Genomic DNA, 25,196 nt, shown 5'->3' on the forward strand with positions numbered 1-25,196 from the left:
TCTAGGCCTTGTGCTGTTACTGTAAGGCTTATCAGTCGAGTAGATATCCCCAGGTTCATATACAATTTTAATTGTCTCATTATCTAAATGATATTCAAAGCTTTGAACTGTATGATAGTGACCTCTGGAATGTGGAAGTGAAAGTCTCTTCTGTGCACGGTCGACAGCTTCAGCTTTATGTGTTACTGAGCAGTTTTAATAGTAACGAACGAGGCGACACCTTCAACTCTGTGTCCGGGTTTCACTGTAATGTTCCTTACTTAGCTAGCAAGCAAGTGCAAATGTTTAAAACATGTTGTAACCAAAGTGAAAGATAAATTTGGCTTTGTATTCAAAATTTCTGTACATGTTGCGTTAATGTCGTTACCATGATTTTGTCCATGATATTCATCCAGTAAAAAGCTTTTAACTTCAACCAGAGAGAAACACTCAGATTAAGCGTGTAGATGGTTATTTTGTGCTAACATTTACCCAGTTAGCAGATTATTAAAGGTGTAAACCACCTCTCTCGGTCTGAATATCCGTTCAGACCGGGCCAGACTCGGATGGTTACATGACGCATCTTTATTCTGACTGGGGTGATTATTCTGATTATTGGTGGAAGCGATGAGTGTGTTTAACAACGGAGCGGTCGACATGTTCTGACGAATGGACTAACCGTTGCAAATCAAAAGAAAACACAGATAACGCTGTTTACAGAGTCATCCACAGATCAAACAATCATTATCAGATAAAACAGCTTGTCCTCAGAAGCCTCAGGACATTTTAGATTAATCTGTTAATCTGTAATGATAATCGAAACAATGTCCATCCCAGGGAGATGTCTTTAAAAATCCTAACAATACTCATCTCCACTAGCATGCAAGCTCTAGTGCATCAAATCAAGCGCTCCCTGCTCCAGGTAATCTGTCTGTTTACCTGTGAACTACCTGACATGGCACAGAGGAAGTAGCCTCCGACTCTCATGCCTCTAATCTGCATCCATTTATAAACAGAGACATATTGGATTATGTTCTGGGTGTTGGATTACGCAGGAAATGCGGCCAGTCATCCAGTGTTTGCAGAGCGAAAGGGCGGGAGGTGGGGGGTGATTACCTGTCAGGTAGGTAATATCCCTCAGCCTCGCCCTCCTCGGTTCTGGCAGAACTAGTTCAACCATGCTGAGACATGAAGAGGAAGAAGAAGAAACTTCTGCTGACTGACTACGCAGGAGGAAAACCTGCCGTCTCATCCAACACCTTAAAGGGATATTCCGGTGTAAATTTAATCCATGGTCTTAACACACCGTGAAACTGTGTTAGACTCCCTCTCAAGAGATGAAGTTTGCAGACTGCTAGCTAACGTAGTTTTAGCATCCTCAGAAACGACCGCACGACAACAATACACTGCAGTAAATGGGTCCAAATATAAAACCGCCATCAAAAAGCCACAAATAATGCTCAGAACAGCACCAAACTTCAGCAACATTAGAAATAAGGTCCCAGCACATATTTCTGAGGATGCTAAAACTACATTAGCTAGCGGTCTGCTAACTTGATCTCTCGAGAGGGAGTCTAACACAGTTTCACGATGTGTTAAACCATGGATTAAACTAACAACGGAATATCCCTTTAAAATGCTGAATAGTCAGTCAATACATTCACCAACTGCTGGAGATGGAAAGTGACAGTTTCCCTTCCTGGTTGTCAACGACCGGAGGTTCCCTGTTAGTTCTCTGTTCACTGACTGAGCTGAAGGGAATGTCCCGCCCGGAAACAACTCTAATGATCTTCAGTGTCGGGCTGGGCGACATGGACTTGGCTGGAATTGGGCAGCAAAATCAAATATCACAATATTTTTTACCAAATACCTCGATATTGACTTTGTGACAATAATGTTCAGCTGACCGTTTGCTGACGTGGACATTAGAGCTCAAACTATTCTCAATGAATTGGGAAGATACTGATATCAAGGATTCAAAAAAGAAGGAGGGGTCATTAGATCACAGAATCTTGTTTTGGTGCTGAACTGTGGTGTCAGTTGTATTTAAGTCTATGGGAGCTTCATGGAGGAACACATTAAAACCCAAAATATCTACGTCATGTGACTTCTAACGAAGAAATTAGTCTAGAAATAGAGAGGAAACACTCCAGAGAGAAGGTTAACGACAGTCTGTCACCAAAGTTCACTGGTTACAAAATCATCCCAACTGTCTTTTTCTGCGTTGTAATCTCAAAAAATAAACGTTTAATATCGGCACACATCAGGCAAAATGTTCGACAATATGATACATCTGCAACAGGCCAATATCTCGATCAGGTTCTAACGTACATTTACAATAAAAGTCAAAATCTTGGTGTGGAAATGTTGAGAAAGGAAAGAGCTAGAGAGAGGTTGTTGGCTCAGACCCACCGAAGAACAAGAAACTGATAATCATAGAAAAGCTGAATATCTGCCCACGATAATCAGCCAGGCAGCTAATCACACCTCCAATATCAGAGAGAATCAACATTTAATACTCATCCATATTATACAGTTTGGTTTTTCAGTCTCATTACTCAAAAGGTTACAGGTCAGATGAGCCACGCATCATGTTGAAGAGTCTCTAAACCAGTTAGCTTTTAAACTAAATGACTGAAAACACGACTTCTGCTGAAACTCCCACAGTAACCAGGTGAACTCTATCACTGTAAATCTGTCTGACTGCAGCAGTTTCACTACCAGACCTGTCACGTTGAACACAACCTCATTACCACCCCGAACACTTCTGCCACCCCAAGACTCGTCTCATGAAAACATTTTCTACCAAGATCTTATCTCAGCAACCGTCTTCCTGCAGATGTGCTCAGTCTAACACCGCAACCGAAGTGCGACAGGAACAATCATTGAATTATAAATGCAACCTCGTCCTCATCCAGCATGAGAGGCTCTTTACATTCATCAAAAGGCTCTAGATCAGTGAAGTCTGTATGTACGTATGAGTGAAGGAGAGACGTGAGGATGTTTTAAAGATGTTTTCTCTGAATGAGGTATCTGTGAGTCCACTCTGCTTCTACCTGCGCTTGAAGAACAGATGGATTACAGCAGCTCAGGGTTATCTTATTATGTGTGCAGAGTGAAGCCATAATCAGTCATTCATCACACTGGACTCCTTTCAACACAAAGTAGTTTGAGTTTGTCAGCTGCTGCTCTCCTCAGGAATCAGAGAATCGTCGACGCTCGGGGACTGTGATGTTGTGTTATGCAAATAATTGAAAGTAAATTGAAAAAAACCTGCACATCTGGTTCAGTGGATGAGGTTTCCTGACTTGTGAATTAATCCAGAGCTGCAGCTACTCTGTGACTGTGATTATTTGTTATTCTGATAATTGTTTGACACAGAAAAGCAGCTTGATATTTGACAAGTTTGCTTTAAAAATGACGAATTGCTGCAGCTCCATTTCCTCCTCTCACAATGTGAATGTGAAATTGGTGCTTTTAGCTGTTTTAGTTTATGGTAAATTAATTATCTTTTTAACTGCTGGTCCATTTGGAAATCCAGGGGCCGATATCAACACTGATATCAGGGAGTAAAACATTCCCACAGTGATATATCTGCTGATATCAGGGCTGAGAGGATTAATCGAGTTATTCAAATAACTCAGTTAGGTTATTTCCAGTCCAGGTTAATTAAAACGCACACTCTGTTTCACACGGATGATTATTTCTGTTGCAAAATTGTGGTTACGGCATTCAACCGGCTCCAGGGGCCAAATGATGAAATGGCATATTATCAATAGACTCCAAAGTTAACTGTTCATTTATCTGTAGTTTTAGCGATTCGATGTAATCTGTTCTCACATACAGAGAGTGAAGTCAGCAGATCTTTACTGTAAGTTGCCAATACTTAATCAACAGGCAGAAATGTGTAAACAGGCAGAAAGCTTCATTTTAACCTGCTCGTTCCTCGTCTCTCATCTGACGCCATCATTTTAAAAAAGCATAACGTGCTGTCTCGGATAAAAGAGACATGTTACAAACGACGTAGCAGAGTGCAGAAACTAAAGCCGTCTGGATGTAGTTACTGTTTAGTTCAGTTCGTCCTGTACCAGACTCTTAAAATCTGGTAAAAGATTCTCTACAGGTGAGTCGTCCGGCCAATCAAGACCAGTCACTCAGTGTGTTTACATGACACTCGAGAAAACCGAATTACTGTGTTAGTCCGACTATGATCTGATCTTTAAGATGCATGTATACACCTTAGTCTGACTAAAATCGGACCGGATCGGATTTCTCATAGTCGGATTAAAACACCCAGATTATTCGATTGATAGTCACATTATTCCTGCATGTATACGTTCCATCAGATCAGATTCAGAGTTTGCGTTCTGCGCAGGCGTGAGATTTCTTTCCCGGGGCCGTGCTCCGGAAGTAGAAGGACTGCGGCGTCTTTCTTCCAAAATCACCGCAAGCAAGAGCACCACTGTGCATCTACTTGTAGCTTCGTCTCGCTCTTCGTACGCCATCTTTCTGGAATGCCGAGGCAGTTTGTTGTTGCTGGTGACGTAAAGAGGTCAGCCGGAGGTGTTTCTGTTACCACAAGTTGAAATGGGTACAGCGCCACCTACCGTTCCAGGGTATGACATGCTCCGGACAATAATACGATTTTGTCACCGCCATGTATACTCGGATAACTGCAGTCGTCTGATTGAGTGGCGTAGTCGATCTATGGCTGTAATCTGACTAAGCTGTGCATGTGAACGTACTGACTGGTAGTTTTGGGACTGTGGGCAGGTGTAAAGTCCTGCTGAGAAAGGTAATCAGCATCTCTTTACTGTATGGAAATGTTGATTCCTTCTCCAGCAGGACTGGAAGCTGGTGTGCTGGCCTTCCATAACATAAGACATAAAAAAAGGGCTTGAAATATTTAACTTTATGTGTCATAAATCTAGAATACATGAAAGGTGAGAGTTGCACCTGTAAACCGATATTGAAATATGGTTAACTGGGTCGCGCTCTGACACAAAGGGGCATTTTCAGAGCACATGTAGTTATGAAGGGTTATGAATTCCTTTCTTAAAAGTCAAAGGCAGGTTGTTGGATGTAAATGGATAATGAGCTTAGGGACCACATGTGCAGAATACATGTGAATGAACTTTAACCCAACAGGCACAAACACCCAGTCAGTCTCCTGAAAGTCCTCCAGACAAGTTTACTGAACCAGGACACGAGCAGCAATTCTCTTTTTCACGGTATTAACAGTCAGGATCACACCTTCACCTCCACAAGGCTGGCAGGACCTGTGACAGACACAGCTCACCTGTACAGGTGGGAGGGGTGAACTCAGGACGGATTTCACCTGTGTATAAACTATTAACTCAAACATCAAGCTGACGTTGTGAAGCTCAGCTGTGTGATAAATGATCAGGTTCCAGTGTGCCATAAATAAATAACCCACAATGACTTTATCCCACAGGCTCAGATGAACCAACACAGGAGGGGCTCGTCACGTCATCATGAGTTTAAGTCTCTCCACAAAGTTTCCTCAACCGCTTTTTAAGTTATCGCCCAACTTCGGTTCGGTGGAGTCAGCGTTAGCCAGCTAGCACAGGAGCTAGCCTCCAGAACAGTTGGCTCATCTGTTGCTACTTGAGCCGAAGCTAACTCACAACTCTGCGTGCTCGTCTTTGCCTCCACTCACAGCTGCCTGTCGTATCTCTCACCTGTCAATAGTTAACGACTTCAGGTGAAAGTGTGAACGAGAGGTTGCTTAATGTGCTACTACGTTAATCAGCTAGCGTCTGTTAGCATGAATGGGAAAAAGTGGCACCGACCCACACGGAGTGAGCTTTAAGCTAGTCTTAGCAAAAGTGTGACAACATCAACACAGACAACTTTTAAATAGAGAAAGTACGAACCCGACGGCAGCTCCGGTGCTCTGAGAACTTTTGCAGCGACTTGTAGCTCAGTTGTATTCCAGATAAAGTGAGTGAAGCGGCGACTCTCCCCCTCACAGAGCCGTGGATCCGCAGGCGGCGACAGCAGCAGAAACTCTCCGAAGCGCTGCTGCGACGGCCGAACAACAATATGGCAGCGGAGCGCCGCGCTGCGTTCATGGCCCGCTGGACCGGTCGGTAAATACAAACACCGCAAGAGTGCTCAGTTCAGAACATGTAAAAAGTAAACACACAACAAACTGCTTATTTATAATTTATACACCAATAAACAAACGAATAATCATATAAGTCCATTTCCACCAGCCTCATAGAAAAGATGTACATGTGATGAAAAAAGTGTCTCCATGGTAAATCAAAGTTATACAATAAAAAGTCAAAATTATACAATAAAAAGTCAAAATTATACAATAAAAGGTCTGAATTTAGAGATACAAGTCATATTCTGGAGAAATTATTTGATAAAAAGTCAGAATTAGGAGATAAATCTCATATTCAGGAAATAAAAATATTAAATTACGAGAGAAAAAAGTCGCAATTAGGAGATTAAAGTCATAGCAAGTTTTTCTTCACTTTAATCGAGGGTGGAAGGACACAGGATGTCGTTCACTGTACAGATCGTAAAGCCCTTTGAGGCAATGTGACTGTGATTTATATAATTAAAAACTGATTTGATTTGATTTGATATTCAGGAGATAAAAAATCTAAATTATACCATAAAAAGTCAGAATAAGGAGATTAAAGTAATTCAGGTTATAGAGATTTGTAAATTAACAGATATGGGATAAAAAACAAAGCTATTTCATAAAAGTAAGGAGAATCCTTCCTGTCACTTTACCCGAATAAAGTTACTTTTTATCTCACAAAATTACTTCTTTTTTTTTTTACTTATTTGTAGTTTATGTTAAGGTCGTTGTTTTGATCTTTATGCTGAATAACTTATTTTATTTTGTGACTTTATATCTACTGGTTTATCTTGTTTTAATAGACTTCTATTTTTTTTTTATAGAATCAGCTTTGCTCTGATTCTACTAGAAAACACTTTTTAACTCATTTATGTAGTAAACAATGTTTTATATCTATAGAATCACCTTTCAGGAAGTAAATACTACCTAAAAAAGGTTAATAAGCTCTAAAGTTTGTATAGTTTAGTGACTTAATGCATAGCCTGAGTGAATGAAGACTAATTATGTACAGAAAAAAATCTGCTTCAGGGCCTTTACAACCTGTACGTTCATCCTCCTTAGACAAAATGTTTTAAAACTTTAAAGTTATAAATGAAGTCAGGACAGAGCTCCTCACCACCTCACCTGACCATTTATTACTCACTCAGGTGTGTGTTGGGAACAAACGGCTGAACATCTTCAGTCTCTCCGCCCTGACACATTCAAACGAGTTTCAACAAGTGAATCCAACCAAACCAAATTCTGCCGTTTGGTTGTTCCCACGTACAGCGAAGGCAGCACGAGCAGGGCCAGGATCTGTTGTGTTGGGAGGAGACCTGCTGCTGGGTCTCAGCAGGGGAACAGGACTGGACACGCTGCAGCTTACCAGGCAAACATGCACCAATCCAACTCAAGATCCACCTACAAGCTCTCTTCAACCACATCACATCAGTTTTCTTCAGTTTTCTTCACATCCACGCGCTGTAGATGATCCTGTCTGTAGCACTTTTAGGACATTTCATCAACATTCACACAAGATGTAGCTGTGAAAGTTAAATCTTTACATCAGCTTTACAAAGCAGACCTGACTCAGGGTTCACTCACTTAATTTCGCCCCGAGCTTTCAACACCATCACACATTTTAAGTACTTAGGACAACTACTGAGAAGAGAAGTCCTGTGGATGAGATTATAACGCCTGCTGAGGGTTAGGTTATCTCTCTCTCTCAGCTGTCTGGCCACTCTTCAGTTTCAAGTTTTTAATCTGGATCTTGGTTCTCCTGGAGGTTTTATACAAAAGACATTCATGCAAGTCTGATTTATTTAGTTTTCCGTTTACTGACTTGATGGTTGCATGATGTGCGATTAAAACAAAGCCCTCAAGGTATTTTTGTGGTATTGGGCTGCATTAATAAAAATGGACCCAACTTGACGTTTTTAGACTTAGTTAGCATGTAGCCCAGTTAGCTGTGGAGCTAAGCGGCCCTATTAGCTGACTGTAGAAGTCACACTGAGCAACCGGGCTCAGCGGCCCTCCAGTGAGGACGAGTGGACACCAGACTTGGACTGAACTCAGGCTCGGAGAGTGACAGAGGTCAGTGTGAAGACAGGAGACACACTACAGAGGTGATTTACAGTACAGAGGCGATTTACACTACAGAGGCGATTTACAGTACAGAGGTGATTTACAGTACAGAGGTGATTTACAGTACAGAGGCGATTTACATTACAGAGGTGATTTACAGTACAGAGGCGATTTACACTACAGAGGTGATTTACAGTACAGAGGCGATTTACATTACAGAGGCGATTTACAGTACAGAGGCGATTTACAGTACAGAGGTGATTTACAGTACAGAGGCGATTTACAGTACAGAGGCGATTTACATTACAGAGGTGATTTACAGTACAGAGGCGATTTACACTACAGAGGTGATTTACAGTACAGAGGCGATTTACATTACAGACGCGATTTACAGTACAGAGGCGATTTACACTACAGAGGTGATTTACAGTACAGAGGCGATTTACAGTACAGAGGCGATTTACACTACAGAGGTGATTTACATTACAGAGGTGATTTACAGTACAGAGGTGATTTACATTACAGAGGTGATTTACAGTACAGAGGCGATTTACAGTACAGAGGCGATTTACAGCACAGAGGCGATTTACACTAAAGAGGCGATTTACACTACAGAGGTGATTTACAGTACAGAGGTGATTTACATTACATAGGTGATTTACACTACAGAGGTGATTTTCAGCACAGAGGCGATTTACACTACAGAGGTGATTTACACTACAGAGGCGATTTACAGTACAGAGGCGATTTACAATACAGAGGTGATTTACAGTACAGAGGTGATTTACATTACAGAGGCGATTTACAGTACAGAGGCGATTTACAGTACAGAGGCGATTTACAGCACAGAGGCGATTTACACTACAGAGGCGATTTACAGGACTATGACTCCGGAGACGAGAAGACACGGCAGTCGGGGACAGGAGAGGACAGAGAGAGAGAGAGAATCGGACATCATCAGCGTGTCGAGCCAGAACATCTTCACGTTACTGTGAACTCAGGATTTGTTTGGACCGAACCAGAGGAGACTGTGGAGACAAACCAGAACTGTTCTGATGACTGTGTCTCAGTTTGTGTCCAGTCTGAATGAAGAGTGTTTTACAATATGCTCGTCTGAGTCCAGTCAGAGAGAGAACCTTGAGTTCAGACGGTGCACGGTTGTATTTTTCCCGTTCAGTAAGCTGTTAAAATATTTACTTTCCTGACATTTTGTTTTGCTTTTTGAATGTTTAAATTGAAATTCTGACCTTATCTTCCGAATGTCCCTTTGGAAATGTGTCTCTTTGAGTAAAGCACCTTGAACGGCCTCGCTGCCGATCCTGAATCAGGTTTTATCCTTGAAACAAATTGCAGTTTTAACGCTGCTGTGTAACATTCATTTTCTAAACTATTCATATTGGTTGACAGGAAAACTGAATGCTGTTTATCCAGGTTCAGTTCTGGTCCTTGAGATGGAGATAACGTGTGTTTGGCCCACACAAACATGTAACTGCTGACCTGAGAGTCTGAATCAGTTGATCTCTAACTGAAAACACGGATCCCAGCTGAGGTGAATACTGACCTGAGGCTCTGACGGATTAAGACTCAACAGATATAGTAACACTAATCAGCTCCCCCAGAGAAACACAGTGACCCAACAGAACTATTTTTAGTTCCATCGATTCATTTAGTAAAAAAAAGTGACACATGACCAATTCTGACAATCAATAAATACATTTTTATTAATGCATCTTAGCTGTTGGCTATATGAATTGCTATAAACAACAAGTTGCCATCATAACTTATTAACTGATTCATTAAAATGTTGAGGCAACTTTTATATTTCGCCTCATCTTACAGCCATCTCATACTTAGAGTGTTTCCGTCAAATCTACTTTCAAGACTTAGTCACTCGATATAATGTAGACATGTCGCAAATTCCTGAATTAATTTCTGTTAAATCAGATTTCCACATATTAATACACACACACACCTGAGGCAGTAGATATTTTTCTGGTTGTATTTCCTCCACAAGACTTTTATTCAGGAAGTCGTTGTCCACATCTAGTGTGAAACCAAAAGCCAACAGCGAGTATTTTTTGTGATGTCATGATGTAAGTGTTAACGATGGTACGTAGATAAGGGAAGTGATTAAAGGCCAAACCCTAAATTATCTGTGTTGCCAAAGCGTAATGAAACAGCGACTGTACGATGAAGGTCCGGCACGCCTCTCGCTGTTATGTAACCATGGCTGTGTTGTTTTGGGTAAAGCTGAACAACATCGTGACAGAGAAGCCACTATATTCCATTTTAGAGTCAGGATGTGTTCATTTCCTCATATTAAGTTAATCTATCCTTTATTGATCCACTTAGGGGAAATGTGTTCCGTACATTTCTTCGGTGTCACCCTGCAGGGCCCGGGAACCGACTCCAGCTCTCCAGTTCTGAGCCAGTTCTTTGGTTGAAGAAGTAACTGAGCGTACATGTTTCTGATGGGGGAGGAAACACAGAGAGAACATGTAACAGCTCCACATGGAGAGGTCCGGCCCGGTCTCATACACGCCTCATTTCATCAATCGATTCTGAACAAAGACACTCATGGAGCTGCCGGATGGACGGACACATGGTTTGTCAGGGATCTGCTCGAGCATGAACAGCTCAGTTTTGAAGTCTTGAAACGTCCTGTACTTTCAGAGAGGATCAGATGGCCTCTGCCGGACTCCTGCTGGGGAGCCTAAAAGCTGGTGATTGAACTCCTGGCGGGTGGCGTTTGTCTGGATGTGGCTCTCAGACTCCTCTGAGACAAACAGCGTGATTACAGTGATGCTCAGTCGGCCTCCATCTCCTGAATACGATGCTGTTATCAAACCCACATCACCTCCATGTGATTTTCTTTAAAGGATACATTTGTTTATTCTCATATTTTTGTGTCTTAGTGACTAATGAGGACAACAGGCTTTGAAACCGGTCCAGCATCGAGCGAGAGTGCTGCAGCAGCCAGCGGCGGTAAAACAGGCTGTAATGTAATTCATGTGGGCGACTGTGCTCACAAAAAGTGCTTTTTTTTTTGTCACTGACAGGTTCAGATCGTTATTCGATGCGTCCAACATCATTATAGGAAGGATCCCTACAGAGACAGACCTCTTTGTTAAACAATAGAATCCTTTTTTATTGAATGTGTTGCAGCAAAACATCCGTCCCTGATCCACACCGAGCAGACAGAGAGAGACGAGCTGCTGGACACAGTGTGATGGTGTTCTGCAGACAGATGGGGTCAAAACAGAGCAAAGAGAAGAGAAATTATGACTTAACGACATCAGATGATTAAACACGACTGATGGGATCATGTGTCACGTTGATCTGTTACTGCTGAAGGTTGAAATATACGATTGTTTGCAAAGTGAGACGCAAACAACAGCAATTTTATAACGACGAGAAAGAAATATCTACTTTTCCTGTTGGACAGCGACCTCTTGTGGCCGTAGTGATTATGACAGCAGCAAAGGAGGAAGTCAAGTAACTCGTTACCTGAGTTTATCTCCCCTGCTGTCTGTTTGCTGGAGTTTGACACACTCAGAGTGCTAAACCATTTAATTACACAACAACTCTTTCCCTGTACGCTAACACTGTGAAAGAAACGTCTCCAAAACCGTGGCTACATTTATTTGAGGCTCTCAACCTCCATGAAATGATTCATTTCACTGTCAGAATTTCATCCAATTATACTTGGAATGTCTAGAAGAGTTGCACGATGAAACTATTGTATCCCACTTCAAGTCAGGAAGACTGTAGTGTGCTCACACTGTGGGCACGCTGTGGGAAGTTGAGCTTTGTTGGCTTCAAAATGCAGCTGAGAAGCTTTCAGGAATGTGTAGATGTGATATGACATCCTCGGCTGACAGGGGCGCCACGGTGCGTTCAATGTTCAAATTAGAAATAACTTATTAAAGATGATATATATGAAAAATGTGATGTTGATTAAATAATTTAAGGAAGCTCTGTGACCTCCGACCTTCCCTCTGTGAGCGTCGACTGTAGGTGGACAGACCGGCGTTTTTTCTTTCTCTCTGCTCTACTTCTGTCTCTGACATGCCAGGGATGGTAGCTGACTTTGCATTCCCATGATGCATCAGTGCAGCTGTCACTTAACACCACTTGACTGACAGTCGGAAGACCGAGGCGTCATCGGTTGTTTGTTCCTCTGGTGGCTGGATTCTGCAGACTGAGCTTGGCTGGAGAAACGTTATCATACTGTAGGTCAGTTTTATGTTGTGTGGCACATAATCCCACTGAGATAAGTAACTATTGAAAAGGAGTGTAATCACATTATAGTCAAGGATTACTTCTTTACATCTTGATAACACCTTTTAAAATAGTTCCATCTTAAAAGTTCTGAAACTTTTTACATGACGATTTCTCAGCTTTTCCTTCATTCGTCTGTTTAAGTAATCCAAAACTGATTCACAAGTATTCAGATTAAGTTTTCGTGGGGAACTGGACTCGTTTCAGTTTTCCTGAAGATGTTTCACATCTCGTCCATGATGCTTCTTCAGGTCTAACCAACTGGAGGTGACTCACAGGGTTTTAGTCCATGTCCACACGTACCAAAACGATCTTTTCCCCCCCCGTCTTCCTCGGCATTGTTTCAAGAATATTTGCGTCCAAATGGATCCATTGTTAACGACTCAACATGCTGTAGCTCATATTCCAGGCCTATAGGTGGCGCTTGAAATTCTACAAAAACGGAGAAGAAGAGACGGAGCATGTGCATAGAACTTGAGCGCTGTAAACAAACAGACAGTAGAAGAAGAAACCAAACACAACAAGATGAAAATGGCTAGTCGGTCGTCCAGAATCCTTTTCTGCTCAGCGTCGTGGCAGAGGAGCAGAATAATTTGCCCTAGTAACTCTGATAGTCCGCCATTGTTGTTGTTGTTGTTATGAGACGTCGCGGGGTTAAGAGGTCAAGGAGCGGGGCGATGGCGTCATTCTAATAGCAACATCAAAAGTAGTTTTCTGAGAGAGCTGTAGAGCTGCCAGGTCAGCGTCTTGTTATCAGAAGGTTGCTGGTTCAGTTCCCCTGGTCTGCATGTTGACGCTGTCCTTGTGCTGGTCGGCACCTCTCATGGCAGCCGTCAGTGTGTGAATGTTTGTATGAACAAAAGTGTTTGATAAATGTAAATGCCATTTTTTAGGGAGTTCTTCACGTCTTTAATTTCACTCATACTTGAGTCTGCGTTGTAATCAGCAGGTTTGGAGACGTGAGCGCGACGCTGCAGCAGGAGATAAAGTCAAATCTCTGAGTTGTGTTTGAGAGAATACTGTTCATCTTATATTCCAGTAGTTTAACTTGTAATTGAGTATTTCTTCAGGAATGTAACTGTACTCGTCTTCGCGCGCTGGACGTATGGATGTGCTGTCCACGTGTCCACATACTTGTGGCCGTGTTGTGTGTTTGCTCATTGTCTTCAGCTCCACCTAAATAAAACCTCGACTTTGTCATCAAACGCTGTTACATAAACTCCCAGTGCAGCTGTTGTCTCTTGTAATGATCTTATAGCTGCAGCTGAGGCGACCTCTCCCTCAAACCACTCCCTCCTCGCCGCCCCCTCCTCCCCCCCGCCTCCCCTCGCTCTCTCGGACACACAACTCCAAACACAGATGACATCACCGCACACTCAAACGTGACTCAAAGCGGCCGCACGCAGCCGCTCGAGCCAGCGGACCGTGAAGCTCAGCTGCCTGCAAACTCCCATCTGTCGCCTGAAATCCACAGCAGCAGCCCCCAGCCGGGCTCCAGAGACTGACCCAGCAGGGGGGAGGAGTGGGTGAGGTGGGAGGAAGTTGTGATGGAGAGGAGGAGGAGGAGGAGGAGGAGGAGGAGGAGGAGGAGGAGGATACAGTGCTTGTCTTTCCCCACAGACAAGCGAGCACATCATGGTCAGAGTGAATTAATCCAACACTCGGTGGTGGCGTGCCGGCTGCAGGATTGGCGTCCTTGCTTGCCTTGCGAGCTTCTGTGTCACCCTCCTCCCCCATCTCCCCTCCCCTCCCCCATCTCTCTCTCTCTCTCAACAGAAATGATCTCCATCTCTCTGTGTAAAATGTTTCATTCCCCCTCTGGCCTCTGTTGTTCTGCTGCTCTGGATCTCTGCTGTGTCAGTGCAGTTTATTTGAAGGCGTTTGATGACACGCAGATGCAGCTCCGAGTCTGCAGACGATCCGCCTCGCGTCTCTGTGGAGAGCGAGCTGAACCGGGTCTGGGTCTCCTCTGAACCTGGACTTCACCAGCCTTCATCCTGAGAACTGTCACAATGAATTCACACCTCGAAGATTCCCACGCTGCCAGCGTTCAGTGTTAATCCAAGAGGTGAAATAAAGAGACGTGGGTGTGAGTACGGATGCATATTAAATCAGTCTGAGAGTAGAAAGAGAACGAGTGAGATGACACCTGAGTCAGGACCGGACTCGACACCTGGTCCAACACCAAATGCATGTTAAAGCTGAAGATTTGCTGTCTGAGTCCCCCTGCAGGAGCTACAGCTAACGTTAGCACGCCTGCAACCAGCGCTGAGGACGTTTGAACCTTTAAGAGTCGCATCGACATCTTCATCAACATCCTCGTGTAACTCGTCAGCTCGTTGGAGAAGTTGTTCTTGTCGTCCGTCTTGGTCTGATGTTCCTCATCAACGACATGTTTAGTCCGCTCGCTTCACTCAAACCATCATGAACGACACTTTGACTCCTGGTTTGTGTTCAAGCCACAAATATCCGTGTGAATCGTCCTGATTAGAACCGGGTCAACAAGACGACCCGCTCTCCGTCTGACTTCATCTCTGAACTGATGCCTGCAGGTCCGACACAGTTTCACATCCTCCTCATGGATCTCAGACTGTTGACACGCAGGCTCAGAGGGGAAATGTGTTGCTGCGAGTACAAAAGCCGGCATGAAGCACAAAAATGATCAAGGCTTTATTTATTGATCGTGTGCGCTGCAGCAGGAGGCCGTTACATCGTTATCACTGCTTACTTCCACGTCCCTGCTTCACAGTTTGAGTTTACAAAAGTGAAACCAAGCGAGTGTTTCCTTCATCATGTTACCACACCTGACCTGAGCTTCCGAACTGGGTGACCTGTGTCTGAGGAAATGTCACACATCTGTAGATACTAATAAAGATTATAAAATCTAAACTCTCGGCTCAAAGAGAAGGTGTGAGGAGACAAGAAGCACGAGGAATTTCTGACCTTGAGATACATTTTGTGTCTTTTCGTGAGACTAAATCCTTGAACAAGTGTGTTTTATGTCCTTATGATTTAATGTGAAATCACGAAAATAATCGTAACACATTTTTCATGTTTAAAGTGAAACTGAGTGGTAATTTAAAGTATCTGTAAGGAGTTGTGTGGATCATGCGGATGTATAGACCGAGGCTCTTTCACGTCACCTTCACTGACAGAAGGAACATCTCTGCGTTGATTGTGTTGAACACGTCGAGCCCTGCGTGACCTCCTCTTTCACACCATGAAGGTCGAATCCTCCTCCGAGCGCAGAGTGAATTTCATAGAAGCGAGACTTCATCTTGACTTCGATCTCTCGGTCAATCAGCGGCTGATAACGGACCAAGACCTCGTTTAAAATCTGCTTCTGCAAATGTCACACAAAGACCAAAGACTCATCACTCATAAGCGTTAAAGTTCCTCCACAATCAGATGTGATTTTTTTGAAGGTCACGTCTATTTCAGAGATGTGAGCATTTCTTGCAGGTAAAGTATGATATTTATATCACATCATATATTCTTTGGGGCCTGACTGTGGGAGACACACAAAGAAACACAATAAACTCAGAGATGTCTCATGTTGAACGACTTCTGAGGAAGAAATGCACTCAGAAAATGAAAGAACACCTTTCAGAGAGGAGGTCAGCACAAGATTACTTCCTGTAAATGATGCCAAAACAAAATCGATGCGTGAACAATACTCTCTAATGTGTGCTCGTTCATTTCATCACACAACATAGAGACGACGGGTTTGAGTGTGTTTCCTCAGGGACACGATGACCGTTCCTTCTTTTTTAAGCATCTTCAGGAAGTTTAATGATTTCATGATGTGCTGATATACAAAATACAAAATACAAACAACAAAAGCCCGGCCAAGGGAAGTCAGAGGACTGAAGAGAAATACAAAACTGAAGAAATACTCAAAGTCACGGAGAAGAAAGCAGAAACACTGAGGACGAAGTGACGGACTCCACGGTGGTTTAAGTGCAGCTGGAGTTATCAGGAAATGTTTCTTCGACTGGCGAAATTCAGAAAAATTCGCCGGGTGAGTTGGAGAGTTGACGTTACTTGACGCTGAAACACGGCGGATGTTAAAAACGTTGTTTTGATGGTGAGAAACTCACCCAAGTCAGGTTGTTTAGTGCGTTCATGAAATGACCTGATAAAATGCAAAACAACTTCTTCTTGGCTTCCATGTTGCTCCCACATTCAGACCTGATGCACATGAAGGAAATGGACGTTTCTTTATCTAACTTTATGTTTGTTTAGGTTGATTTGACAGTTTCTGTCTCGTCACAGCGCTCTGCTCACACTCTGGTTAGGTTTAGGAACAAACACCATTCAGTCAGGGTGAGAACAACATCGAGCTTTGGTTTCAAATGCCTGTTTTTGTCGTCACGATCACGGATGGAGGCGGTCCGACTTCCTGTCAGCCACATAATGTGAACGTGATATTCCACGTTTGGTTGGACTGGACTGCACATTTATGCATTTTGTAATGTCAGCAGGTCAAATCAGCTCCTAACAAAAACCCGAACAGATGCACAACACGTAAATCAAGACTTTCCATTCATTCCTCTGAGACTTTGGAGGTTTTTCTGCATCCTCGCTTCACATTCAGGCTTCAGATTGATTCTGTTTATTATCTTTAAAGAGGAAACACTGAGAATCCTTCAGGTGTGAAGAGTGTGTGTGGATGTCTGAGTAATTCAGTAATTCTCCTTCCTTTAACGTAAATAAAGAGTTGTTAGTCATCCAGCCGGGTTAGATAAGATTTATGTAACAGTCCTGTCAGGATGTTGTCCTTCAGCGTCATCTGTCCATTGACAGACGCTGGTGAATGCTGGTTATTTAACCATCTTCAGCAGATAAAATCATTATTTCCTGTGAAAATATTGACGAATGTTGCTGCTTGTTTTCTCGTCTGACACTGAATCAAAATGCTGCTTTGAAACTTTCATCCCAGCAGGAAGTTAAGTCGCCGTTTCAAATTGAATCATATCATTGATTTTAAGACGATGCTCGTTACGTGGAATGATCTCGCTCCTGCTTTGACGTCTTTACAAGTTTTCTGTCATTTCTTCCGTCTCTCTTTGTGTCTGCAGGGAACTTAAAAATACACTGTTCTCGTTGTGATACCCACAAAACTTAATCGTCTGTGCTTTCCACACTACACGGGGTGCTGGGCTGCTTTGCTTGTTTAAATAATTAATGAGATACAATTTGAGATTAGTCATCATCTTCACGTCCCCTGTGGGGGATTAAAAAAAACATCCCAGCATCCTCTCTGTGTGCACGCCTCCAGCATACCAACTGATTAGAAGACGGCTTTTAAAGGAACAGGTTGTTATGTAGTCCACAAAACATTTCTGGAGCTTCACAGCAAAACAGCGATCTCCTAAACAACTGAAGTATCTTTGGACTTGTTTTAAAATGTGAAAAACAACCAAAGAAATCCAGTTAATATCTCCACATCGCTCGTACGACATAATTCATGTCCACAGAAGATGAAACTGATCCCAGAAGACGTCATTTACACCCTCAACGCCAACCTCAGACTGGATGTGCTCCAACGCTTTTATCTCAGCAGCTACAGATTTGATCTGAATGTTAGTTAAGAATATTTCTGCAAAACCACAGATAAGTTCACTCTGTTTAGGTTGAAGGCTTTGCTCATGCTCTGGTTAGAGTGAGAGAAACTGGAAACGTCTCCTGGTTTGACGCCACTGAAACACCTAGAAACGTCCCCAGTGAGACAGTTTAAAGTTCAACACGAGTGGTTCAGAATAATTTCCTTCTTCGTTAAATTATTTTTATGATATTTTTCTCTTTTTTTTGCGTCGTTACCCAGCAGGGACAGTTCTCAGGTTCCCCACAGAACTCCAGCGACCCTGCAGATCCTGACTGGCTCCGTGTCGACGGGTTGGTGGAGTTATTTGCAAAAAAAACAAATGAACGATATCGAATAGCGTCACTTTTAATTGAACCGACACACATGTAGACATACACTCGACAGGAAGTGGAGAGAGAGACAGCGAGAGCGAGCGCAGCGGACCTGAACGCCTCATGTTCTGTCCTCTTCAGGAATTTAATTACTGTAAACAATTTCAGTCCATACGGTGCGAGAGGCTGCGTCCTGGACAGAGCTTTTATCTAAAGTGCTTTACAATTTGTCTCTGACACACACACACACACACACACACACACACACACACACACTCACATATGTATGATGCAACCCTGTCTGCTAGTAATCACGTTTATATAATAGTTTAAATTGTTCTGTGCTGCGGTGCTGGACTCGTGGCTCGGTTAACAGAAGCATGTTTTCTCCTGACATCCTGACAACAATCCATAAATCAAAGTGCTGACAAATCAAATCAAATCAAATCAAGCACATGTTTCTGTTGCCGTCCAATCGACTCATTCGACCCGTATGAAAGCATCAGACGAGACTTCCTGTCTGTCTGCTGGTTTCTACATTTTAAAGCTACGAGTGAAAACAACAAATGAACTTTTCTGTGTTTAAACCGAAGTCACGTTAAACATGAACATTAAAGACATCTACACATTGTTTACTCCAGTAAAGTAATAGATTACAGGCTCTGACATGTACTCAGAGTATCAGAGTAAAAAGTCTCCCTCTGAAGGACATTTGTGCTCAAAGCTAACTGAAGCTCACGTCATATTAATAGAATTCAAAGACTATTAAAGTTAAAGGTAGAATCAGCAGGATTTGTCCCAGCTGTTCCTGAACGCACCACAAAGACACATGTTGGTGTTGGAAGTGTGTTTTGTGTGTTTGTGATTGTGACATTTGACAGATTTGTTTAATTATTTGACCAGAAAAACAAAGAGAGCTCGTGGAACTTAACGAACTCGACACTCGCTACCAAACAGCACGACCACGTCTGAAAGCAGCCTGACGGCCCGTTCTGTCCAATCAGACGCCGCCTATCCTTCATTTTTTCCTCCAGCTCTCCTCTTCCAAACATCCGTTCACCTCCTGCCTGTCAGGACGCTCCACAAACCCTCTGACTCTGCAGTGTATCATCTCTCTGCAGGTTTGGCTCCAGTCCCGCTCTGGCAGCAGTGGACACAACAAAACAAAAGCATAATCCGGTGCTTCTCTGTGTGTGGAGGGTAATCCTTAATCCAGAGGTCACCGCTCCGGTCCTGTGCTTCAGATCGTGGGTTGTTCCTGGAGCTTAAATCAGCCGCTCGACTCCACCGAACCTGTCAGCTGCTTCGTGGTGATTCCCTCGTGTAACTCCTCCATATCGTACAGATTAAAGCCGTCTTAAAACTTCACATATGTTCTGTCTGTTCCACTGAGTGCTGCAGTCCTGGACTGACACTGCAGATACACCGTTGAACTTGATGAACTGATGCCGGGTGTGATGATGTCATCCTCACACATCTGCTCTGGGAAGCTTTCCGTCGTGTTCGCTGGAAACATAATCTCATGAAACAGCCACTGTTGGTGCCGTCAAAACCCCAGGTGTTTGTTTAAAGGAGACCTGGAGACACGTCCAGCTGGGAAATGTCCTGTCAGCTGGTTTCAACGCCACAAAAACCAGCTGGAACACAAACCAGTTGACACGGAGCAAGTTGGGATGTTCTGGGGGGGAAACTGAGAAGCGTCCCTGCAGGGAACTGAAGCTAAAAAGACAAAACAATGTCATAAAAATGATTTCACAGAGAGGGAAATCATTCTGAGCCACTCATGTTGGACTTTAAACTACACAAGTGGTCAGTTGGGACTTCTTACACGCAGGACTGACAGCTGTGACGGTGATGAGCTGGACTAAAACTAAATTAGGCTTTTAGAAGACGAGGAGGAAAAACAGACTAAACAGGCTACTGAACAAGAAACAGAGAGCTGACTGGTTTCCCAGCATGTCAAAAAACTTTGTACGGTGGTGAATGAAGAGAGACGAATACATTGTTGATCCCGTTTGAGTTTTGTGTCAACGATCCAAAACAGAAAAGGAAACGAGTCTGAGGTTTGATGTCAAACTTCACACCATGTTTGGACCAAAGACAAAGAAAATACTTGTGCCAGTTAATACACCAGCATTAAGACAAACAGCTACAAGGAAAGTGATGATACAAGACGACAAACAGTGTAGACGGAGACACAAACAAACACACAACAACAGCCGGCACGTTCAGCACAAAGAGAAGGAAACATACAACTGCACACGTCAGTTCATTTATGATGTCAGAGTCTCATGTGAAGACGAAAACAAGACCAGTACAATGTGCCAAAGCCACACAGAAAACATGGAGGATAAATAAATAAATGAATACAGCACATCAGTTCCTGGTTTGTGAGCTCAACAGATTTCCTGAAGGTGTAGACAGGAAACCATGTCGTTCAGCCATTTTCACCACACCAAACATTAGAACTAGTGAGTCATTAGAACAGCCCGATATCACCAGGAGACAATCTGGAGCCGCATGTCTGTTGAATACGACTCTGTATAAATGAAAGATGTCAGTCCAAAAACTTGTGAGCAGGACGAGAAAAGAAAAGATGAGGATTTTATGTTTTTAACGCCAGATTTCGCTGTGATCTGCTGCAATAATCAAATAGATACTGGATCATAATGTTGCCTTGTAAGAAACCTGAATTCAGACCAGAAGTCAAGCAAACAGCTTTTAAAATGTTCGTTTCCTGACTTGAGTTCGGATCTTTTCGTGTGATGCTGTGCGGTGCTGAGACGTATTTCCAAAACTTACCATGTAGCCAGACTTTCTGGCTCACTTCATCACCGCGGCAGCTCTCTTTTTGTTGTCCTGTCTCGGTAGGAGTAGATGTTATAATATCATCTTCTCCTCCGTTGTTGTTCATGATGTCATGGCGTCAGTGACAGACGACTGCCGACACCCTTCAGACAAACATTTCACTTGAGTTCAATATTTTCAGCTCCTCTGTCTTCGTATGTCATCTGGTTGGGTGGATAACTTGCGTAAACACAGCATTAAAGGAGCACCATGTAGGTCTGGAGAAAGGTGGCAGGGTCCGCCACATGCAAACAAAGTATAACAGAATATATCGTGTTGTTCTTTAAGGTCAGTTTGTTTGTTCAGTCTGTTCATGAGGACAGTTTGTTTGTTTCTCGTCTCATTAACATTTTCTTGGATAAAACTACAGAGCGCTCCTTTAACCTGACAGCTGGAGGAGGAGGAGGAGCTGGTTCACAGTCTTGGTCGCCAGCAGGCTTCATGTTATAGGCGGGGGGCTCCTCTGTCATCAGCCTCCTCAGCCAATGGAGGAACCAGCGGAGGAGACACTTTAGCGTCCCTCCGGAGCGCAGCGGAGCAGAGCGCAGCGCAGCGCCCGGTGCCACAGACCCGTCCTCCTCTCCACGAACCCGGACCGACATCTGGTTCGTGGCTCTGATCATGGACTCTTCCTCTCCTTCTTTATTTCTTTTTTTCCACGTGAGGACCGCGGGATGTTTTGAGGGACGCGCTGCTTTTCGGATTCTGCGTCTCGACTGGAATTCACGTCTGAAAGTGAGTAAGAGCTGTTTGTGTGTTTTTGATTTAGTGTCACCATGACTGTAAGAATCAGCGGGTGATTATATCTGGAAACTGGTTTTAAAGAGAGTTTCTGCAGGGAATGTGAAAGTGCACCAAAACCCGCAAGGATCCGTGCGTTTTACCGAACCGCAACCGCCAGAATGAGCCGAGCCGGAGCGCATCTCTTAGAGAACTTGTAAAACAGAGTGACTGCGGACATGATGCTGTAGTTGCATCTTTTGTTTTGTGTTTTTAAGCGTCCTGAGGGGAAAAGTCTCAACCCGTGCGCGCTGGAGGAGTGATGGATTTCTCTGTGCGTCCTGAGGATTATTGGCGGGACGTGCGGGATGTTTCTGCGTGACTGCGCGCTGCAGACGGAGACACAACGAGAGGGAGAGAAAAAAAAAGAGCTTGAGGACATGAGATGAAACTGAGGAGCAGAACCAGTGATGACAGGAGAGCCTGGAGCTGCGTGTTGGTCAGGACTCTCCAGAAACAGCTGGAGTTTCTGTTTAACGTTCATTTTAACTGGATACCACTGCGCGCTCATGACCACCAGTTCTCCTATAGTATCCGGATAGTTACATTTAAGTTACATTACACTGCATGTAATGAGACTGGCGTTACTTTTACACTGGATGTAACTGTAACTGGAGGAGGAGGAGGAGGAGGAGGAGGAGGAGGAGGTCCAGGGACCCGTCAGACTGCAGCTTGTAGATTTGAGCCTCTGTGGATTAAAAACCACGAGCTGCGTTTGTTTACTACTACAGCTGTCCGCCAGATTATGACATCACCCTTACTCCCGCTGGAGTAAATAGTATCCATCCAACATCCGTCATCCATCCAACCATCATCCATCCGTCATCCATCCATCATCCGTCATCCGTCATCCATCCAACCATCATTCGTCCATCCATCGTCCCTCTATCATCCATCATCCATCCATCGTTCGTCCGTCTATCATCCATCATCCATCCGTCATCCATCCAACCATCATCCGTCATCCGTCATCCATCCATCCATCGTTCGTGCGTCTATCATCCATCATCCATCCAACCATCTTCCATCCAACCATCGTCCGTCTATCATCCATCATCCATCCATCGTTCGTCCGTCTATCATCCATCCATCATCCATCCAACCATCATCCGTTCGTTCGTCTATCATCCATCTATCTTCCATCCATTATCCATCCAACCATTGTCTGTCCGTCCATCATCCATCCATCCAACCATCATGTATCATCCTTGCATCCATCCATCTCTTCTGTAAACAGAACCAGGCCAGTCTTAATACCCCTCCAAGACTTGAGTAGCTCCACTTGTCCCTGCTGAACATCTTCAGTGCTCTGCAAAATTCACATTTTCCCTCCAGTAGCGTGGACACATGAAATAACTCCGGTCACCTCTCTTCTCAGTAGAGTTGTTCTGATACGTGCACATTTTATCTGACCAGTGACTTCCTTGACGACTTTCTCTGTTTGTTGTAATTTCAGGTCATGGTGTGATCGTTGCAGCGACAGTTGATCCAATGATTGAGACCGGGACTCCGAGCATGTCGGACAGAACTGAGCCGGCGCACTGCACCGTGTGCTGCTGCACGCTGGCCAACAAGATCCTCATGGTGCTCTTCATGGTGCTGCTCATCTTGGCCATCTTGTTTGGGAACTTGGTGACTCTGGCTGTGATTTTAGGGAATAAACACTTCCATACGTCGCAGGGATACCTGAAGGCGTCGCTCGCCGTGGCCGATCTGGCCGTGGGAATATTCGTGGTGCCGCTGTCCGTCTACGCGGAGGTCTATCTCATGGTGACCGACTCGGCACCGGACTGGACCGCGTACAACTCACAGTCGGTTAGTTTCCATCCGTGCAACGTCATCGGTCCCATCTTCGCCGGGTGCACTTTGGTCTCCATCACGACCATTTTCCTGCTGACCATCGAGAGGAGCATCGCCGTGTTGAGGCCGCTGCACAAGGACTCTGTGATCACACGTAAAAGGACCACGATCCTCATCGTCCTGTCCTGGGTGGGGAGCTTCTTCTTGGCGGTGTCTCCGCTGGTTTTCAGCAGCGAGATCGCTCTGGAGTACAACTCCTGCAGCCGGATGTGTAATTACGCTCTGGGGACCATCGGCGAGTTCCCGAGCCAGGCCTGGAACATCCTCCTTCTCTTCCCCGCCTTTGACTTCACCCTCTTGGGAGGAACCGTGGTCATTAACATCATCTCTCTGTCCAGCATCAGGCAGCACTCGAAGCGCAGGAAACACCTGGCCGAGTCCGAGTGCCAGAGCACAACCAAACCGACCTTCTCCGACATCAAGGCAGCCAAAACAATCGGGACTCTGACTGTGGCGTTTACCGCATCCTTCACCCCCATCGCCGTCTTTGTGGTCGGCAACGTTCTGGGGAATAAATGGTGCAACTTCTCCTTTTTTGCCTTCTGGATTTTGGCCACCAACAGTTGCTGGAATGTCATAATTTACAGCGTGCAAGATCAGAAGTTCAGACTTCGTGCACACAAGCTCCTCGTGCCTTTCCAGAGAAAAAACACGAGCAAATCCTAAAAAAACCAGAAAGCTCAGGGACCAGAGACAGAGACTGGAGCTCCGCCTGAGAGTCATTTAGATGTTTGTCACACAAACTCTTTGTTCAACACATTGTGAGTCTCGTTACGAGACGTGTCTGCATGTTTTGTGGATTGTTTTTTGTGAAATTACATTTTTTAATAGAATTAATACGCATGGACCGTATCAGGTGTCAGATGTTGGATATTAATGCTCTTTGTGGGCATGTGTCTTGTGTGTAACACGCGATCACAGAAGCCTGTTTCAGTCTGTGAAATGATTGTTTGACCTGAGTGTGATCAATTAAAACATCATACAAACAAAATGTGTTTTCTGATTCCTCAGTGTGTCACAGCCATTGCACCATATTTAATATTATAATCATTGATAAATGTAATGAACATACTTCAGTAAAAACGATGATATGTTATTGATCTGCAGAAGGAACGTCAGTTGTCGTATCTAATTTAAATTCTCCAGCAGCCGTTCAGCGTGAAAACACTGGTTTGTTGCCCCAAACATGACCAACGACTGCACAAATATCTCCTCAACAATATCCAGTCTTGTTGCCCACATCAGGATTGCAATGTTTTGTCAAAAATATAAATCTTTGTTGCCCCAAAGATGGCTGCCATCTGTCACCAAGTTTGGTGCAAAGATATCTGGTCTTCTTGCCCAAACA

The 25,196-nt window shown here is 44.0% G+C and overlaps 2 protein-coding genes across 2 annotated transcripts in view; one reads left to right on the plus strand and one right to left on the minus strand.

The window, feature by feature from the left end:
• Positions 1-6,050, minus strand: part of plekhf2 (pleckstrin homology domain containing, family F (with FYVE domain) member 2) — a 29,993-nt gene extending 23,943 nt beyond the window's left edge. Inside the window, exon 1 of the mRNA XM_030393837.1 lies at positions 5,877-6,050. The gene's annotated coding sequence lies outside the window, so the exon portion shown is untranslated. The remainder of the gene's footprint in view (positions 1-5,876) is intronic.
• Positions 6,051-21,674: 15,624 nt separating this feature from the next.
• LOC115566825 (beta-2 adrenergic receptor) lies at positions 21,675-24,839 on the plus strand. The gene is made up of 2 exons (XM_030392837.1): positions 21,675-21,943; positions 23,445-24,839. Exon 2 carries the CDS (start codon positions 23,480-23,482, stop codon positions 24,512-24,514), a length of 1,035 nt encoding a protein of 344 aa, XP_030248697.1. The 5' UTR covers positions 21,675-21,943; positions 23,445-23,479; the 3' UTR covers positions 24,515-24,839.
• Positions 24,840-25,196: the final 357 nt, after the last annotated feature.

This window comes from Sparus aurata, chromosome 17, assembly GCF_900880675.1.
Source record: "Sparus aurata chromosome 17, fSpaAur1.1, whole genome shotgun sequence".
NCBI lineage: Eukaryota > Metazoa > Chordata > Actinopteri > Spariformes > Sparidae > Sparus > Sparus aurata.